We start from the raw sequence: 19,797 nt of genomic DNA on the forward strand, positions 1-19,797 counted from the left end.
TCTGACGCGGTTACTGTATTCGATTGACATTTTTCTGTTTGCTTTCGTACCAAAACGCAAATCTCATCGATATGATCATTGAAGAAATTGTTTAACACTAAACCATTTTATACAATGTGTTAGAAGTGTTAAAAGTTGATCGTTTCTCTCTTTCATTCATTTTCTTTGCATTCATGGCAATGTGACGAAATAAACGCTATTTTATGCTTAAAATTCATTGAATTCCATATGAATTGGCAACGATTTGATTTTGTGGTTGGTGCTGTGTGATGATTTTATTTCGTTTATTTGACATCTACTATATTATACATTCATTTGATGGCACTATTGGAATATATTTGAGTATATTTTTTTGTGTATATGTGTGTGTATGTGAATGAGTGGAGTGAATGATTTGTGAATGTGGAAAATATGCACAAAAAATTACAAAATATGAATAAACTAACAATTAGATTTAAAAAACAAAAACTATTTGCTGTATTCCGCGCAAAAGTGAGACGAATAGATATTTGTGAAAAAAAAGAAGAATTGAGAACAAATAAAGAGATTGTAAGCTTCATTGAATGAATATATTGGCTAAGTTTCGGGACATTGCTGGTAAAATATATATTATATCTGTGGGAAGCGGGTGTGAAAGCATCGGACATGTATTGAAAAACACTATTTTGATTTCTGATTATTTTGATTGTTCGGTTACAATGTAGAAATTTGTACGTGGAAAAGTTGGATTTTTTCCTTCATCGTTCGAGTATGGCATTCAAAGAATTATATATTATGTAATAAAGTTTATAGCACCGTCAATCAGATGTTTGTATGGTGTGATGTATTCAGAGATGAGCATTTTTTTGTAACATTACAAACTGTCAAAATCACATTGCAAATTAAGTTATTAATTTTTTTTTTATTCTCAAACTATTGAAGCAAACACATTTACGCGTTACAAGTTTAAAATATAATCTAGTTTTCAGGGATGAATGTGAAGTTATGAGTGTGCGTGTGTGTGTGTGAGCTTAAGTGGATGTGTGTGTGTGTGTGTTTTTTATGTGGATGAGCACGAATCTTTGTGGTGTTTGGTTAGTGAAATATGGTTTTTGAAGTTTACTATTTTGTTCATCGTAATTCACGAGAGTGTCTGATGGATGTATTAATGATAATATAATATATATGCTTAACATGGTATTAGTGCAGTAGTACTATCATTTCAGTATGCTTAGTTGAGGTGCGCACAGTTCAGAGAATGTAGATCGAGGAGGGAAAGGGTAGAAAAGTATTCATTTTCCTTCGGATTTTATATGTGCTTTTCACTGTATATTATTTATTTTATAGTGAACTCAGTTTTAACAACATATAATAATAAATTTTGTGTTTGTGTTTCATTATGATTATTTTTTTTTGTTGTTGTTTTTGTTCTTTGTTCGTTTGTACTTAATACTTTGCATTCAAATTTAATTTTCAACTTTTGCTTAAACTGCTTGCTAAGTTCATGTGCAAATAACAGTAGATAAAATTATGCATTTTATGTTTCTCGTTTGTTTTGTTGTGAGTGAATGTTGTATATAAATTTTTCGTTCGGGTAATGATGGTATTAATGCTCAAGCAGTTTCGATGAAGGAAAATTGTGCAAATGACTATGTTCTTTTGGCTGTTGTTAAAAAGAAGTTTTGAGTTTGGCTTTCAATAGCGACTCCAGATTATCGAAAATATAAACAGAAAAAAATCAACTGCTTGCCCTTTTATAATGCTTTTGTTGCTTCATAGCTTTATAAAGAGAGGCTTATTGTATACTGTATATGTATTATATGTAATTATACAACGATGGAGTTAAAACTTTAACATTTTCACCGTCTAATCTTAATTTTCATATACATATAGATAGAAAATGAAAGGAAAAATGAAGAGAAGCTTGTGAATGGAAAAATCTCCGTAAATTTACCGCGTTTCCGATTAACCGAAGCGAACGCTTTATGTGATATTTTGAAAGGTAAACGCTATTCACATATTGATTTTTCTTCTTCTTCTTTTTCTTTTTATTGTTTGCTTTTTCTTGATCTTTTTTTTTTTTTTGTTAAAAATGGACAGTAGTAAATCTCATTTGGATGTTAAAAGGAACACACGATAGTGGAACAACAATGGTTTGATTGCGTTTGATTGAGGATAGTGTATTGAATGTGTTTTGCATAATGCTTATTGTTTAAGGGGTTTTGATTTTACTGCTACAAAGCCGTTATACACAATATTATATTTAATTTATTTTACATGCATTTTGATTTAAAAGGTACATATGTATAGAGTATATGTATAATATAACTTTTGGCTTGAATCCGATTTGGGTTTAGGTTTTTTTTGCTTGTTGTTGTATGTTTTCTCACATCAGTTGGATTTGCTAAGAACATGGTATTTTTTGTTTGTTTGCGTTTTTGGTTTTGTGTATGGGTGTGATTTTACTACAGTTTGGTATAATTTTTTTCATGTCAGAAAAGGTTTTATTGGCATCATTTATATGTGAAAAAAAAACACACACACACACACACACGGAAATTCAATGGATCCAGAGTTCAATTTTCCATCAGCACTTACCTGTTCACATACACACACACATATATTTATATCAAAAAGAGCTTAAGGTTTGCAAACGCTCAATGTGAAATACGAACGGGATTGTGACAGTTTCAGGTAATCGATTTACTTTTTTTCTCGTGTTTTATCTTTGGAAAAATTAACATTGGATCCATGCGAAAAGTGAATTCCGATTTATAAAAGCCTATAATAATTCACTTTCATTCAAAATTTGCTGGCTTTGATTGATACAGTTGTTTGCTTTTCTTCTTTTCTTTGGTCAATTTTAAATAGTTTCACTCTGAAGAAAGAGTACATTTTCATGTGATGATTTTAACACCAATGCCGATCAGATGTTGATTTCACTTTGAAAAACATTTTTTTCTTGTCATGTGTGTATGTGTGCATTTTTCTACAGTCAATCTGTTCTAAAAAGTAGTATTCAATAAGCGTATTAAAAATGATGTGATTTCAATGAATTCACATCGTGTTATTTGTTGCTATAGCACCAAAATTCACATTCCCGAAATACACTCTTTCTTTCTTAACGAGCTAACATATTTTTGTTTAGATTTAAAAAATAAATGAATCATGCTCGGACTGATTTGTGCAATCGTTTTGTGTACACTATACATGTTAATAATTCAATACAAAATAAGTTATAAAGTTCATCAATCGTCGGCACCAACTTTCGCTGTCCGATTATGGTGTGTGTGTCAACCAACATGGAACCAAAATGCGGATTATGCACGTTTCACACTCACTAATTAAAGTATATGTATGTATATATAAATCTGTGTGTAGGTGTTTCATGTGGAATTTATCATTCACAAATTAGGTACATGCTTTGATTTTAATGTTACTCAAAATGTAATCGCTTCATAATTTCGTTTTGTTTGTTTTTCTCACTTCGTTTTTTGTTGTTGTTGTTGTTGTTTTTGTTGTTGCTAATCTCAATAAAATGTGTAAATATAATCAACTATCTAAAATGTTTGGAACAAATTAATTCACGTTTGCATAAAATATTTACAATGATTTGCATTTGAAGTAACAAAAATACGGGGAAAAAAGTTGATAAAAAATTATTTAAAATGTAATAACAGTTGTACTCTTATGTTACCCGCGAATAAAAACATCAATTCTGAATACCCTACAACGACTATGACTCGGGGACATTAAGGAAACGATGTATATTTATGTATATTTGTAAATCGTAGGCATTATGTTTGTTCTTCATTTTTTTTGTTCTTGTTTTCATCGTGAATGGCATTAGATACAATTAGTTGTTCGTTTTTATTGTTTAAACATGGATTTCATAAAAGTCATTGCAATCGACGCAACTCTCTTCGGATTTACTGCGGCTGCGTTGATATTTCAATTGACCATTCTGGATTGAGCCACGTGGTACTTTCTTTCGTGCTCGACTTTGTCGTACACGGGTCTTTTGTTGTTGATCCATTTTTCTCTGTTGATACAGACATTCAACGCATGTTGGATGCTCAAGCGAACGTGCCAAAGAGTCATTTGATCGTGTCAAAATCAAACCATTACGACTCATTCCATTATCGGCCGATTGTGATCGATTTGGTAAGCCGATTCGATAAATTCGTTCCGGCGATAAGCCGCTACAATAATAATAAACTTCTTTCGGTGTGGTACGTTCAAGTGATTTCGATAAACGTTTACCTTTTCGTTCTGGTGAACGAGATGTGACACGATGATCGGTTGGATAATATTGGTATTGCATTTCATGCTGTTTGGGCGGCAGCATAAAGCTGCTGTGTGCGCTTAGGCTACGTTTTCTATCGCATTCGGGTGATCGTGATTCAAAACTACTTTGATTACTGCGAATGTGACCGTTTTTATGAAAATTATGAAAATCAAGATCAGCATAACAACTCTCTGATGAACGTCGATCGGGTGAACGATTATCAAAACTGCTATGTGGTGATAGCCATCGATCGGGTGAACGTGAATCAAAACTTGTGCCGGGGCTCAATGATTTTCGTGAGCACAGACTATTTTGGCGTTCGGGTGATTTTAATTTCGGGCTAATGCTTCGTTTCAAAATGCCACCACTGATAGCGGGCGCATCATTCGAATACATCGTTTTCAAAATGCCACCTTCTGATGCACGTCGAACTCTGCCACTGGCTGATTGTCGTTCACGTGAATTATCTCGGCTAACACTTGTACGTTTGCCACTATCCATGCTACCGCGTGGCGATTTTACTTTGATAATTTTTATTGGACTCAAACCACTACTTCGATCCGGTGAATGAATCAATTGAACACTTTGACGTGGTGATTTTAAACTTTGACGCCGAATGTCGGGCTCTTTTATTTTATCCGATTTGTCACTTTTAAACACTTTGTCAACGCGTTTATCGATCACAATTTGATTCATTTCATCTTCTTCAGACGATGGCTTCAATGTATCCATTGTTTGACCTTTACCACTGTCATCTGTACCCGATTCAATATCCGTTTCACTAGATTTGCCACGATTTAGGCAACTTTTTATAACGCGACCACCAACATGTCCCGATTCGAGCTTTTGCTCTGATTCCAAGTGTTTTTCTTTTAAATTTGCCATATATTGTGCTATATCGCATATGGTGTTTGTTTCATCAGTAACTAATTCGCTCAAATGACGATCCATTACCTGTTCGCTGAACTTTTCTTCGTCATCGCCAACACCACCGCCAACCACAGTTTTATCATTTTCAAATAATTGTGTGACATTGGTTTCTTTGCTAGGTGATTTGAGCTTACCTAAATCTTTCATTAAAATCGGCTGATACGTGGCTGGAGCATGTGACGATTGAATTAAACGTGCTTGACTACCAGTACTTCCTACAGACAATGTTGATGTGGTGCTGCAAAATAAATGATTGAGCAAAATGTTGTTAAAATCGGGTTAATTACATTCACTTCATTTCAAAAAATAAACATAAAAAATTGTTTGCTATTCACCTCAGTGTTAAATGATTTGGAGTTCGGCCAAGTATCTTTTTGATCGTTCCTTGTTGTGAGTCTTCCTCGCCTTCTGATTTTGTGCCCGGATCCTTTTCTTGTTCGCCATACTTTCGAATTGGTGGATCTAAATATTTATATAAAAAGTTGCAAACCCAAATTAGTTATACGATAACAACATCTTCTCAACACAATTTCCAACTTACCAGCAGTATCTCCAACAGTTTTGCTGCGCACTCTAAAGCCTGTGTGCACTTGAATTGGAACATCTTCACCTTCTTGACTTCCTTGTATATTGTCATAGTCTATATTACCAGCTGAATGTCGTTGCGAACTTTTAGTTTTCTTTGTTTTGCCCAAAGTTTGTGAGCCTTGCATCATTGGCTATTCGCAAAATAAACAAATGATGGAAATCAAATCATTAAAATCTGCACACGCCATAAAATGAAACGAAAAACAAAAACGTCAATATTATGTTAATTACAATTTGTTGTTTAGGTCTTTCTAGAGTTTGTGAGTTTCCCGTTGAGCCACGATGAATTGGCGGCAAATCGGTCAATGAATTATCGCTGCCCATGCCTCTCATTGGTAATGACATATTTCGAACACTTTCGCGTATAATTTGGCGAATCGTTTTGAGGAATGCATTACGAAAATCGGCCGTACTATTTGATAATACATATACTTTTTCGGATCGTCGTTGCAATTGGGAACGCAAATGAATTAATTCCCACAGGAAATGTGAGTCCATATCTTTTGCAGATGATGCACGAACTTGCACCTCAGTCACCGGTATCAGTACCTTTTTCAAATTAAAAAACGGATACGTTTATTGAAATATGTTAAATGTGATATGAACAAGTTTGCGCAGTTTTCTATATCATAGTCTTTTGTATGTATAAGTATTTTTTTTACTTTAGCTGACATTCTTGTATGGTTGCGTTGACAGCAATGTTTGTATTGAATATTTAATTAAACGCATCCAACTATAGCTTATACCAAAAGTATACATAAATTAAATAGTAATTACAACCCCACTTACCTGATATCTTATAATTTCCACTTCATTCGTTGAATTCTTATTCGAAACCGCCTTGAGAACACACACACAAAAAAAAGAAACATTTTATTGGTTTGGCTGTTAGCGCTTATTTATGTCATTTGTTTTACCATTAATTTTTTCTTCTGTCGCAGTCGTTCCTTGCACAAAAATACAACGGCCGATTTAAATACGAAGCACATTGCATGCAGCTCTAGACCTTTCTTAATTTTACCCAAGAAATCGGATATATTCAACCATTCAACACCACCATAGTACAAGAGATCACCTAAAGAGAATAACATAAATTCACAATTGCGCCAACCACGCACATATACGAGGAAAGTATCACAATAGCATACCTGGACTCAAATCAATCGGCTGTTTACATGATTTTTGATGTTGACGGAATAGATGATCGAAAATGGCACCATACTCTTCGTGAATTCGTTGCATTTCGTTTATATGTTCGGCCACTTTTTCCATTCCCTTCAACGCCTCTGTTTTAACACAAAGAATGTTTAAAAAAAATTGTTTTAATCTTTTTCTTCTTCTGTATGAATGCAGAAAGTCGTCAATCATTCGTTAACAATTACAATTTTTATGATGGGATAAAACTTACCAACTAAATGTGTATGTTCTTCACAACGAGGATCTGTAAGATTTCTTAACTGTTGCAGTAGCAATGGATATTTCAAGATTCTTTGAATTGGTTTAATTAAATATGACTCTAGTGTGCTGCTATGTTGTTGCTTTGGATTACGCGCAATTAGGAACTCTTGAAGCGCTTGATTTCCTTCATCTACAAAAATGTTCCGAAACAAATATTTCTTACTAATTGGAATGGTATTATTTTCATCATAATCCAATCAGCATAACTTTTTCTACTGATTACAATTTATTTTTGCCACATCACATTCAATTGTCATAATTAAATTGTTTTACAAAATAATACTAGTTTACTATTTTCTACGTGTTTTTTTTTTGTGTGTATGTGAAGACTTACTCGGATGTAAAACTTTTTGCGCCTTGCTATGACTTGCACAGAACGATGAATACAATTTGAAATGGTTGACATAGTACAAAAATGCAGATCCAATGGAAAACAGCACATTCTGGTGACACAAAACAAAAGTCCATTGAATCGTTAAAAAAAACCGGAGATGAAGATGAGAAAGAGAAGAAAAAAAATGAAATGAATTGCATCAAAATTTGTTTAAGCGAAAAAGTTTTGTACATAAAACAACGCGGCAGCTCGTTATAAATGAAAATTTGAACAAAAGAATCACTATACTTTCGGCAGCTTCACTTCGCCATTTTGCCTATACGGAATTTAATATGCACAAGTGAAAGAAACAGTCACCTCGAAAACAATAACTAACTTCTATATACATTTTTTTTTTAAATATTTTTCCAACCTCAAAACATAAAAAAAGTGACAGAAATATTAAATCGAATTTTACAAAAACTTTCAAATGACTCTTGAAAATTCGAAAAACTAAATTGCTTTTCGTCTACGATTTACATTCTATTAATTATGGACTCTTTGTCAAATTTGTGACATCAAAACACTGTCAGCCGAAAATTATAGTGGAAGTGATTTAACAAACAGTTTCCATTTTGAATCGAAAAAATTACCTTGAATTGGCTTGAATGGTCAAATTTATGGAAGTCGGGCTCCAAATCAAGAGCTTCTTCCAAGTTTTGCAAAAATTGACGTTGAAATGTGACGATTTCCTGTATATTACCAAAAAGTGCTGCTATTTCGGCATGCGATAGGAATGTTTCGCGCTTCAGTGGTTCCAAGTAGTGTTCGAGCAAGTTATTCAAATGCTGAAAATTGATTGTATTTAAAATCATGTCAATAAATTGTAATACAAATGTTTTATGAATGAATAAACGAACAATGAACAATGCTGTAATACTTTCTTAAATCGATTCAAGTCAAATCAGAGAGTACAAAATGTCATCATTCTTTTCGTTCGAACTAAATAATACTGAATGGTTTAATTTATTGTTTATCTGTGGAAAGATCTATTTTATGTATTTAACGCAGATTAAATGGTTTATAATCCAAGCTTTTTCTTATACAATTTTGCGATTTATATATACAATTATACCGACAATTAGGTTTCAATGTTGAGTCGGTTTAAGCCCGAACTTCACCACAAATATAGTGTAGAATAAAAGCAATTGAAACAAAACAAAAATGACAAAATAATTCAAACGCACAGCAGTTGAATTTAAAATTTGTGATTATAATGAATCAAAACAAAAACAAAAATAGTCGCATGCGAAAGAATCTGACGAACGCACACATTTGTGGTTGAGCATTAGTTTCACGCTAATGGAAAATCTGAGTCAAAATAATTTTCCAGGTCAAAACCGCAAAACAATGAAATTCCAAAAATGATTGCAACCTCGAGACCATCAAGAAGCCAAAATGGTATGCATATCTCTTGATAATGTTTGTGTACATTCAATAAACTGACTACATAAAATGGTAATGGCATGAACACACAAATGTACACGTACTTATTGGAAAATTCACAAATCGACGTGCACATATCATTTCCGAATTGAGAATTTTACATAGATTTCGTTGGCTTTCATAAACCGATATCCATCATATAGATTTCGTTTCATAGTTTTATTGTTAAGTGAGTGGCTAAAGAGAATTGTATGATGACCCTCGAAATCACATTTTCGGTATTCACTTCACTTGAAAATTGAAATTAATTTCTTTTTTTGTTTGTTTTCAGTTTTGCAAAGATTTGACTACGTTGCAACGGATGAACATGCATTCGAGCAGCAAATGACAATCTCTGTGTGAAAATTGCATGATATGCTGGCATTGATTAGATTGTGTGTGCGTTTTGTGTTATGTTGATTGGTGTCATGGGAAACGGTTTTTATTGTTGAAAATCTGTCACTAATGAATTTCAAACAATCTCGACGCATGTCATTTCATCTAATGTCATGAACTTGCAAACCGGACGATTGTACGGATAAAACTAATCGAATCGTCGTTGATTATGTACGTTTAACATCATATATGCCATGTACCTATACGGAGAACCGTCTTTTGTTTAAATTGATTTGACGAAAATGCATTTAACGCACATTTCAACTAATCGCAAACATCTTTACCGTTTAGATGCACCAATCGATTTCGATCAAGAGACCAATCTATTTTTCTCTTTCTCTGCATTGTTGGCATAGTTGAATGTTTAATACATCACAGCACGCGATTGTGAGTTTCTCTGTTTGATACGACTGAATTTCAAGGAAGAACTTTTAAATTATACAAATTGAAATGAACATCAAATGAATGGTAATTTCATGTTACAATTTCCATCGCATTTAATGCACGAATGTAGATGATGAAGATAATGGTGGTACTGGCGACGGTGTTTTTTTATCTATTTTAATGTTGAAAAATGTAACGCTTTGGGGTGGTCATTTTTGTGTCGAATAGAAAATCTATCATCTCTGGAGTTCTATTTTGTTAGAAGAAAATTGTTGTTCTCACAAAATTGAAGTGTATCAATTAACTGGGCTGATCAGTAAGCTCAATATATTGACTGGTTAGTATGTTGTGCATGATAATGATGCTTTTACGTTAAAATTTGTTTCTTAAAACTTTATCTAAATTATATGAGGAATTATTTCAAACTAAAAAGAACGAATAATGTGTGCTCAACTGCTCATCCAGACGATTTGCACGTGATATCACCATTTGTGACATTCAACTCGTATTCGTAGAAAATATGCTTTAAATCGTTCCGGTTGAACGTTTGTGATGCTTGAATAGCTCTTCTCTTTGTGTGACTCAATCAAGCTCCTTTCTTTGTCTACTTTCTCTTTTTTTCCTTCTTATTTTGATGTGAATATTTGAACGTGTGTATGCGTTCATGCGATTGCTCTACGTTTTTATGTGATATAAGGTAGTCTGCTTCGAAACTTGTTTTTTGACATAAAGGCGACGGAACTATGCAAATTATGAACATGACGACAAATGTTTTTCACAAAATTAAGAAAGGTGAACAGTTGAACGATTTTTGAAATGTTCAACGGAAAGAAATTCACATTGTTTGAACTTTTCGCCCTCCCAACCATATTACATTCTAATCACAATTGACAACATAATAATTTTGATATTATGTAGTGTTTGCATTGGCAACATTATTAAGCGATAAGCTTATAATTATTCAGAAATTTTTATTTACATTTCTCAATTTTGAATCGAAATTATTGATTGGTTTATATAGATTATTTTTAGTTTTATTGTAAATGCGTTTGTACGTACAAATCAAGAATGATAACACCACATTTTGAATGAACGTAGATGAAATTCAAAATTGTGTGCTATTGATGCATGTATTTTGTATTAATACAAAGTCAAATTGATGAAAACCGAATTAAATTGATAAAAAATATCATTGAATTACCTTCACATAAGCTCGTTCCGTATCCACTAATTCTAAAATTACTTTACGCAACTTTTCGGCATCGGTCAGTTGACGTGATGGTGTTAGCATAACATTTGATACGGATGATGTTACCGAACCGGTTGGACTAGATTTCCGGGTTTCTTGTGGAGATCGACAAAATCCAGTGACCTAAAAATCCATCGTATTATTAAATATGGAAATGCTCATTAGTTGGGGCTAATGCTCATTAGTCTATTTATAAAATTTTCAAATTATAATGTTTAGTTTGGCGCATTCTTTGTATGTTATTCACCACTCATGGTTCAATAAAAACATTATTTGAATTCTCTAGAATAAATACAGCGTATGATACGGTCGCACACCAAACGTTGTTTTTACATACATTTTTTGCTGTATTTTGTATGACGGTGTTTCGCTTTGAAATGCAACCTTTTCATACGCTGTTTTTATTCTATAGCAATCATTTATCATTTTGTTAATGAATTGAACAAAAAATCGAAATAAAGAAAGTTCATTACACTGGCGAATTTCATGTGAGAAAATTACAATCACATCTAACAAGTAAATTCAACGTTAAAGTTAAATCATAACATGTATGCTTTCTTCGAAAAGTATTTTATATTTTGTTTTGCATCGAGTTCTCATTTGGAAATCCACGGCAAATTTGCATGGGTGTAACGGAAAACATCAATCAAATAGTAATTACTTCTCTGTGAGGTTTGTTGCAACATATGCTTTTTATAGTAAATATCTGACTGCTAACACATATACTTATTTGGTTAAAATATGAGTTCTCGATAAAGACAAAAAAAAAGAACCAAAAATAACAATTGAATCAAAATGTCTGGCAAAGTTCACAGCATATTATAAAAAAATTGATACACCCGGATAGAGAATTTTCAGCGGCACATTGCACATTGCATTTGCATTTAATTATATATATTATACGTATTCTGATGATAATTGTTATTGTTGCGCCACGTCAATCGATTATATTAATATGCAACAATTTGAATAATTTTCATCAACATAATACAAATTCTTGTGCTGGGATGCACACGGGAGAGTCACTCATATATGAAACAATTGGTTTCAAATGAGCCAAAAAGCCAAAACTATAGTTGCATCGAGGGCAAGAGATGAGCGATAGCAGAATGCGGTTTCGCTTTTTATACGCACGTACGGTCACAACTCAAATATGCATAATAATTATTATGAAATGTGATTTTGATTTCATTCTGTATAAATTTTCCGACAAATTCAGAAAACAGCATTTAAATTTTAAATTTATTATTGGAAATAAAACCGCTTAAACTGAAAACTAAATAAATCCAAGTTAAAACAAAAAAAACCATCCACAACTTAGTTGTTCAAAAGCAGGAATTTAACAAAAATGCACAAAAGCGTGCACTAAAATTAAGTTTAGACGTATACTAATTGGTTCATTGCGTAAAATAATTGCATCGAGAAAAAAAATAATGAATTCATTAGCATATGACCCATTGTCGTTAGTTTTAAAAAGAAATTCACGTTCTAATTGAAACTGTTTTGGACTATGGGGGAGACACAAACGATTAAACCATGATTCCAATATATAAACACTAATCCCACTATTCCACCAATCCGTCATTTCATTGTCAAATATAATGTCACATTTTGCCGCTATTCACTTTGTTGAAAACTTATTTATCGACACTGGAGTATGACATTTTGTCAATAATATTTTGAGAAAGTGATTCTATTGTTTTGTAAAGAACAATGCCAAAAAGTGAGCCAGCTGTCATTGCTTGCAAATTTGTCAAACCCTGCGGCTATCATAACAAAACAACGTACGTTTAATTCACGATAGAAGGATTCACCCGAAAAATCAAATGATATAAATATAAAAATTATTTTATTTTATTTTAATTATTCCAATTATTTTGCATGATTAATACTTTTTTTGTATTATCATCGTTTTTAATATTTCCATTTCAATTTATTTAATTCTTATTTACGATCATGCATGCGATGCAAATGTGCCGTTTGAGAGTTAAACGCACTCTGCTCAGTTATGACAAATGTAGGGTTAGACAAACTCTCAGTCAAAAACTGCTGGCTCACTCGCTATATGAAAAATTGACATGGTTCTTTGTAATCAACTTTTAAACTAAAAAATATTTCAAAAAATAACAAATTAATATCTCAAAACAAGTTCAATGCTTTGATCAAATTCTGTACTATCGATTACAAAAACATTGAATCTAACCCATTTTCGCTATTCCATACATAGTAAATCCAGCTACTGAATTGTCTATTCCACTTTAATTTCTTGAATTTTTACACTGAAAGTCTAATCCTTATCCACGTGTCTACCCCCTAGGTTTTGGAATGTGAACATGAACTAATTTTGGTTTTTCGCATCCAAAAATGTTGAAATTCGACGGAAAAATATTATTCTCACAATCAAACGCCAATAAATCAATATTTTATCAAAATTGAGTGTATTAGAAAATAAATGTCATTTACCTGTTCAGCTGTTTTCAATAAATTTTCAATTTCAAAACTGCTGGTGCGACTAGTTTGTTTAACACCGATTGGTATGTTTTGTGGTTCGGTTGATGATGGTGCTGGTGAACTTTCAACTTCGGGTGAAAAAACGTCCTTGCCTTATAAAACGATAAGAATTAAAAAAATGCAAATGAATATCATACAAAATGACCGCACTATTTGGATTGCAAGCAAATATTTTCTCAATAAATGTAAAAAAGACAAAAAAAAAAGATTCGCTCTCTGCGAACAAACAAAACTGTGCACACCTGTGTGTGTTATGTATTCAAATCGAAAATTTACACAATATAAGCGCTTTTTGGTTAGTTTTAGAAAATTTAAAATGGTGCAATTTTCCAAAAGCGGTCATCCGCAATCGGAATCGATAGACACCAGTCACATCGACCCCATATTGTGTACGAATAATGAAAATAAAACCAACTGGGCTGAAATTTAATATTGTTTTACAATGAACAATAACAATACTCACTCCATCCGGGCGCCGGAACGATTAATTCATTGATCATCTCGTCACTCATAGCGGGTGGTTCACTTGGTGGCGGTGGGCACACAAGTGAATCAATCATGTCATCAGTTACACGCATTATACCAACCAGATCTGGGGGCTCAGTGCGTGATGATCTGGAAGTCAAAAGCACAAACCAAATCGAAAAATTTTCATTTAAAATATGTGCGCATAATATGGCAAAAAAATGGAGAAAAATATGTGTATCTATTGAAGATGGATATGGACAATATTACCTCATCATCATGCATAAAGCAAATTCTTCTTGTAGCACACTTTCAATGTACATCATATCCAAATCAGACACAATTGCACCGTTGATTACCATGATTTCGTCACCCTTGATGATACCTATAAATGATATAACATGTATTTAAATTAGTATTAACATATATTCGGCCGATTTGTTTACTTTAATACACAACTATGCCAATTTTATTTCTTTTAAGTTCAAAAACGACATCGATTTTTTCAAATAATTCAACTCAATTTTTTCGATTTTATTTAAAGGCAACTTGTGTTTTTTGTATTCATTGCTTGGATCTTAGCATACAAATAAATTACATGAAATTATATACAGTTTTCGTAAATGTTTGTTTTCAAATCAAACTACAAAAGTTGAATAGTAAGCTCAACCATTCGTCAATTGCAATGACCAAGCTACATGATATGTCTAAGTCTCCTAAGCTCAAAGATATACGCCAACTAGGTTTTCCTTATGAACATAGTGTCAGTACCAGGGATAATGAATGTGTTTATGTGTGTTAGTTATAATTTCGAAAACCATGCTAATGATGTTTGTTTTAATGATTTAGCCAATGATGAACATATGCCAGAGATATCTAGTTCAAAATCGATTTCATCTCTTTGCCCAAATGGATATTCGGTTGAACACGTTGATTTCAATTGTTTTTTTCCAATCGGTTCTCTCTTTCCAAAACATTCTTCTCAAATTTAAGAGTTTTCGGAAACATTTTTTTTTGCCTACTCATTGAATTGAAATGCTTGTGTGTACTGTGTATTTCCAAAGTTGATGGTGTTTGAAAATTTTGTTTTGTTTAATTTGTTTCTGTTATGGTGGTAAAAGTTAAAATTACCTTGAGAATCGGTATTAAAAATCCCTGAGCTATTCATAACCTCAGAGCAGCCTGCAGAAAATGGAAGAGATAGAGAGAGAAAAATACAACAAATTTGTAAACCGAATTAGAATTGAATTGCAGGAGAAAGAGAATGTGTTCGATAGAAAGATATGGAAGAGGCGACCTATGACGTTATAAAATTTTGAAGTAGTCTTTGTATTCGTTTACTAAGAAAAACAACATTTTTTATTATTAGTTTTTAAAAATCAGTGCATTTTTTTCCCGATAAATGTTACAATTACTCAATTTCTAAAGCGCTTAAAATATTTTAATTTTGATCTCTCGTCTATATTATACAATTTGTATGTATGTTCCTGTGTCAATTGAAAAGTTTTTACTACAATAATTTTTTTTTTGTTTTAATTCCTTTACGCTCGAAGAGCATTTCTGAAGTTGATGACTCTGAACCATTAAAAGTAAAGATAGACACAACAAAAGTGCAATAGATTTAACCCACGTAATAGCTACAATTATTTGAAGTTTATACTATGTTTGAGTAAAATGCATTCCATTTTTCTTAATATCTCTGTTTTCTGTAAAACAAAGTTTTCTAAATGGATTTTTTTATGTTTGCGTTAATACGAGAAAAAAACTACCCAAACGAGAACATACAGTTTACCGAACACCCTTTTTATTGAAAGTAAACAGGTGAAAACTAGAAAGTAGTTTTAACTGAAGAAAAAAAAACATCCCAGCCAAAGAAACACTTCCAGCAATACTTTTTGAAGCATGATTTTTCCTTTTTCTAAAATGCTATCAGCCACTTTTATTCTTGACAGTGCTTAAGTACACATCCGGATGTTAAGTTAGATATATTTGAATTGTAACTTAATGTTTCCACTTTTTTTTCTCTTTCTCCTTTGGAAAGTGTTTAGTAATGAAAAAAACTTAATCGTAGAACCGATTTTGCAAAATACGTGCGACTCGAATAGCTCAAAAATAAGTCTCAAATTTGCTGAAACATGTTTATGTATTCGATCTTGGTGCTGTTTGGTACTGTTATCATTCACACAGTGATCACCCATTCATCGCTTTGATCCTATGTAGTTTACGAGCGTAAAAAGGAAGGCGTGTGCAATGAGTTAATTAAGTGCGTCTGGATTTACAATTTCCATGAGAGGTTTGGTGGAAAATGAAGTATTTTAATTAACTGGTCCATTAAATGTTTCAATTGACTTGCAACACTAGAGCAATCTCGAATTTATTCGAACCCGATAAAAAATTCTGATATTTCGGTCAATTTATTTTAATTTGGAACGTTGAGAAAGAAGCATATAAAACAAGTGTGCAATGTAAATCAAATTAACAAATAGCATAGAAATAATGTGATGTGAAGTGTGCTTGAGAAGTGGAGTGTCACCATAAAAATAGATGACAACCAATTGCGTTCAGACGCAATCATTACGGTTGTCGTATATAAGAATTGAATGCAATTTTGTTTTAAATCTAGATGGAAAGCACACAGTTTCCATTTCACTTTGATGATTGCGTATCGGGAAATAAAAATTTCGAAAACTAGCAAAGTATGCGATTGAAACCCCGCATTAAGATCCCATTCTAAACTATGATTGTGTATATATTCGTTAGGCACACACATAAATCGCACACCAGAACTACCTGGGCGTTTGAAGAAGAAGAAGAAGAAGAAGAAGCAGTTGGTGAACTTTTAGTATCGTTCCTTCGGGTCAAAGTTCTCTGTGTTGGGATTTATGTCACACAGTGAACGTGTACTGGTCCTGAGTTTTTCAACAGATTCACGTCATTGGACCCATTAAGGTCTTGTATATCGCAAAAAGAAATTTCGACAAACTATGACATATCGATAGATGACATCGAAACGATTAATGTCATATTTCGATACAAATAAAGTGCAAAATATTGTGCAATTTTATAGCGACAACAGAAATACAAAGTAGAAATAGATCACAAAGAAAAAAAAAATAATAAACACAATTCAAAAGGAGCAATTTTCTTCCTACCAAAGCTGAAAATGCAGTTCAAATTGAAAATATTTGCGAAACTTTCATTTTGTATAAATACGTATGTTTGTTTATTCAACTCAGCATATGCTGTTTTCATTGTGTAAATATTTTTTGGATTAAATATATGTGAAATGCAGACATCAACATGTCGCTCAGACACAAATACCGCGGAAAATCATTACGTTTATTTGTGTGAATTTGAAGCACACACGCGAAAAGAAAATGGCTACGAAACACCAAAGCGGTTTTTTACGGATTCTCGTAGAAGCGAAGGAACAGACATAAAAATATGTACGAAAGAAATATGTATGAAGTCGAAAATGGACGTGAAAAAAAGAGAGAAAGAAAGGTTGGTGAGAAATAAACTCACATAAAATACAGTTGCTGAGTTTATTAATGACACAATACCAACCATAATTTACTCTCTTGTCGTATTAAAGTCTTTTATAAACAAATATTTTATATTTTAAACAAGACAAACTACGAAACGACAAAATAACTAAGAATGCAAGTCGAAAACAATGACAATTTTAACTATTCGTTGAATAAATAATGAGATGACAATATAGTCACGTATATATAGACGTAAGACAGATGAGAAACATAAAAAAACTCGAATTCTATGTTATATTACTTTTTTTCATCGACTAAAATCCAAAACAAGGTGAAGGCTGTCATGTATTATCAAGCTTTAAAATCGTTTTCGGTTAGTTTGTTTGTTTGTTTTTGACATGCATAATTCGAGCAAGGTATCAGCTATAGTCTTGAATCCAATTTTGTCGGATCAAAATCCACAAAAATAATATTCTCATCGAATACACTCACTTTACACAGCAGCGCTATATTTGCTGCCATTCATATACGCTCTTTGATTTTAGCTATTGATTTGTTTCATATACGAGCATCAATCGATAGGTATTCCTACGAATTTGAATAAGAATCTGAAGCCAACTTGATTTGTACTTTATAGCTCGAGCTCAACCTTCCTAATTGAAACTGCTCAGCTTGAGATACTATTTTGAAAAAATATAGGCAGAGTAATTATATAAGAGTAGTTCTACTACAGCGAATTTCCGTGTGCCTTCATGAATTTTCAGACAAATGTCACTATAACTCGAGTTCAAGTCGCTTGATTTTGATAAAAGTGTTCAATTTGTCAGCCATCGATACATGAAGCATTAGTTCCAGATAAATTGTTTGTATATTTTCTTTAGTTCCGTTATTTATTTAATTTTTTTCTTTTACTTATAATGGCAAAAAAATTGCACTGTTCTTATCACATTTTTTTGTTGTCATTTGATAAAATTTTCGCCTTTCCAGAATAGGACATTTAAGTGCGCTTTTAAGGATTAGGTTTCATTTTTCATCTACTTTGTGTGGTGATCTCGAATGACATTGATAGATATTAATTGTAATATTATATAATTAGTCAATGTATGAATTCAAACTGGACTCTAATCTACAACCATTTACATGCATGCTCATATGCTAAATAATCTTAAACTAAATTGTATTTAAGAAACAAAAAGCCTAATTGTATATTATTATGAACGTTTTTGTTTTTAATTACAAAAAAAACTTGGATAGTTTTTTTATAAGATGTAAGTTAATCGTCTTTTTTTGAACCTAATGCGCTTTTGACTTTATCCACCCCTTTATGTACGAGAGAAGACGTTATATGCAATTCAAGAAAAAAAACCTATTTTATATGCTAATTGGAGCATATATACATGTTTCTACACTCTCACTATGCTGGAAGCAACCCTAATTTCATGCAAACGCCGCAGAACATGATATTTTGTCCCAAAAATGGTTATACTATTTAAAAACAAATAGAGATGTGAAATTTAGCATTGTGAGCACAGAACAATTTTATTTAACTTGGTTAAAAACTTGTTGAACTATGATTGCATTAACAAACAATGAAACTAAAAAAACCGATTCACATCTTTTTACAAGCTAAATGGTCTAAATGCAGTTTCCGTTTTTTTTTTTTCAGATCCACAGAATACAAAACACACACACAAATAGAACATATGTAAATATACATAAATATAGAAGGTATAAAAACGTTACTTCAAACTAATTAATAATTACCGTTTTGCATGGCAACACTTTTGTCTTCGACGCGGCTCACATAGCAACACAATTCATCTTGACGATCTGCATTTTCAATGAGTTCGGCTTCCACCGAGAATCCCCACATATGCTCCGTTTTTCCTCGTTGTAATTCAACTTGATATAGAATTTTGGCACAAACTTCAACCATTTCATGTGTATGCAACTGTAATTTTATGAAATAGAAACACACAGCGAGATTAAAAGAAAATGAAAAAAAACATAGTGTGTACTAACAAAACACAAAATCAGCATATGCTAATTAAAGACCAAATTATGTCCAACAAATAAGAATTAATTTAATTAATGTTTTTCCAGTAAAATGACTAATAGACATTCTGGTAACAAAACGAATGTGGCAGAATAAAGAGCTAGAACACGTCAATTGTTCCTAATCAATTAATTCCATTGTGTTTTGTTTGCCAACTTAATCTCATTTGATTCTCATCGAACATTACACAAATAATATAACATCAAT

At 32.3% G+C, this 19,797-nt stretch overlaps 1 protein-coding gene across 18 annotated transcripts in view; it reads right to left on the reverse strand.

Moving 5' to 3' along the window:
• LOC116345653 overlaps positions 1 to 19,797 on the reverse strand; it is a 112,248-nt gene that overhangs the window by 9,102 nt on the left and 83,349 nt on the right. For 13 of the 18 annotated variants that reach the window (XM_031775206.1, XM_031775210.1, XM_031775207.1 and 10 more), the window contains 16 exons: positions 19,299 to 19,485; positions 15,178 to 15,228; positions 14,317 to 14,431; positions 14,045 to 14,196; positions 13,534 to 13,673; positions 11,023 to 11,193; positions 8,210 to 8,404; positions 7,578 to 7,686; positions 7,194 to 7,373; positions 6,934 to 7,071; positions 6,703 to 6,860; positions 6,575 to 6,625; positions 6,017 to 6,334; positions 5,739 to 5,916; positions 5,533 to 5,659; positions 5,332 to 5,435 (listed from right to left, as the gene is read on the reverse strand). In XM_031775206.1, coding sequence (XP_031631066.1) covers positions 5,332 to 5,435; positions 5,533 to 5,659; positions 5,739 to 5,916; positions 6,017 to 6,334; positions 6,575 to 6,625; positions 6,703 to 6,860; positions 6,934 to 7,071; positions 7,194 to 7,373; positions 7,578 to 7,686; positions 8,210 to 8,404; positions 11,023 to 11,193; positions 13,534 to 13,673; positions 14,045 to 14,196; positions 14,317 to 14,431; positions 15,178 to 15,228; positions 19,299 to 19,485 — 2,374 coding nt within the window. The remainder of the gene's footprint in view (positions 1 to 5,331; positions 5,436 to 5,532; positions 5,660 to 5,738; positions 5,917 to 6,016; positions 6,335 to 6,574; positions 6,626 to 6,702; positions 6,861 to 6,933; positions 7,072 to 7,193; positions 7,374 to 7,577; positions 7,687 to 8,209; positions 8,405 to 11,022; positions 11,194 to 13,533; positions 13,674 to 14,044; positions 14,197 to 14,316; positions 14,432 to 15,177; positions 15,229 to 19,298; positions 19,486 to 19,797) is intronic. The other 5 variants (XM_031775221.1, XM_031775219.1, XM_031775220.1 and 2 more) reach the window with 1 other exon arrangement.

The sequence above is a fragment of the Contarinia nasturtii genome, unplaced genomic scaffold, assembly GCF_009176525.2.
Source record: "Contarinia nasturtii isolate CC-2019 unplaced genomic scaffold, AAFC_CNas_1.1 Cnas_scaffold_1371, whole genome shotgun sequence".
NCBI classification, from domain to species: Eukaryota; Metazoa; Arthropoda; class Insecta; order Diptera; family Cecidomyiidae; genus Contarinia; species Contarinia nasturtii.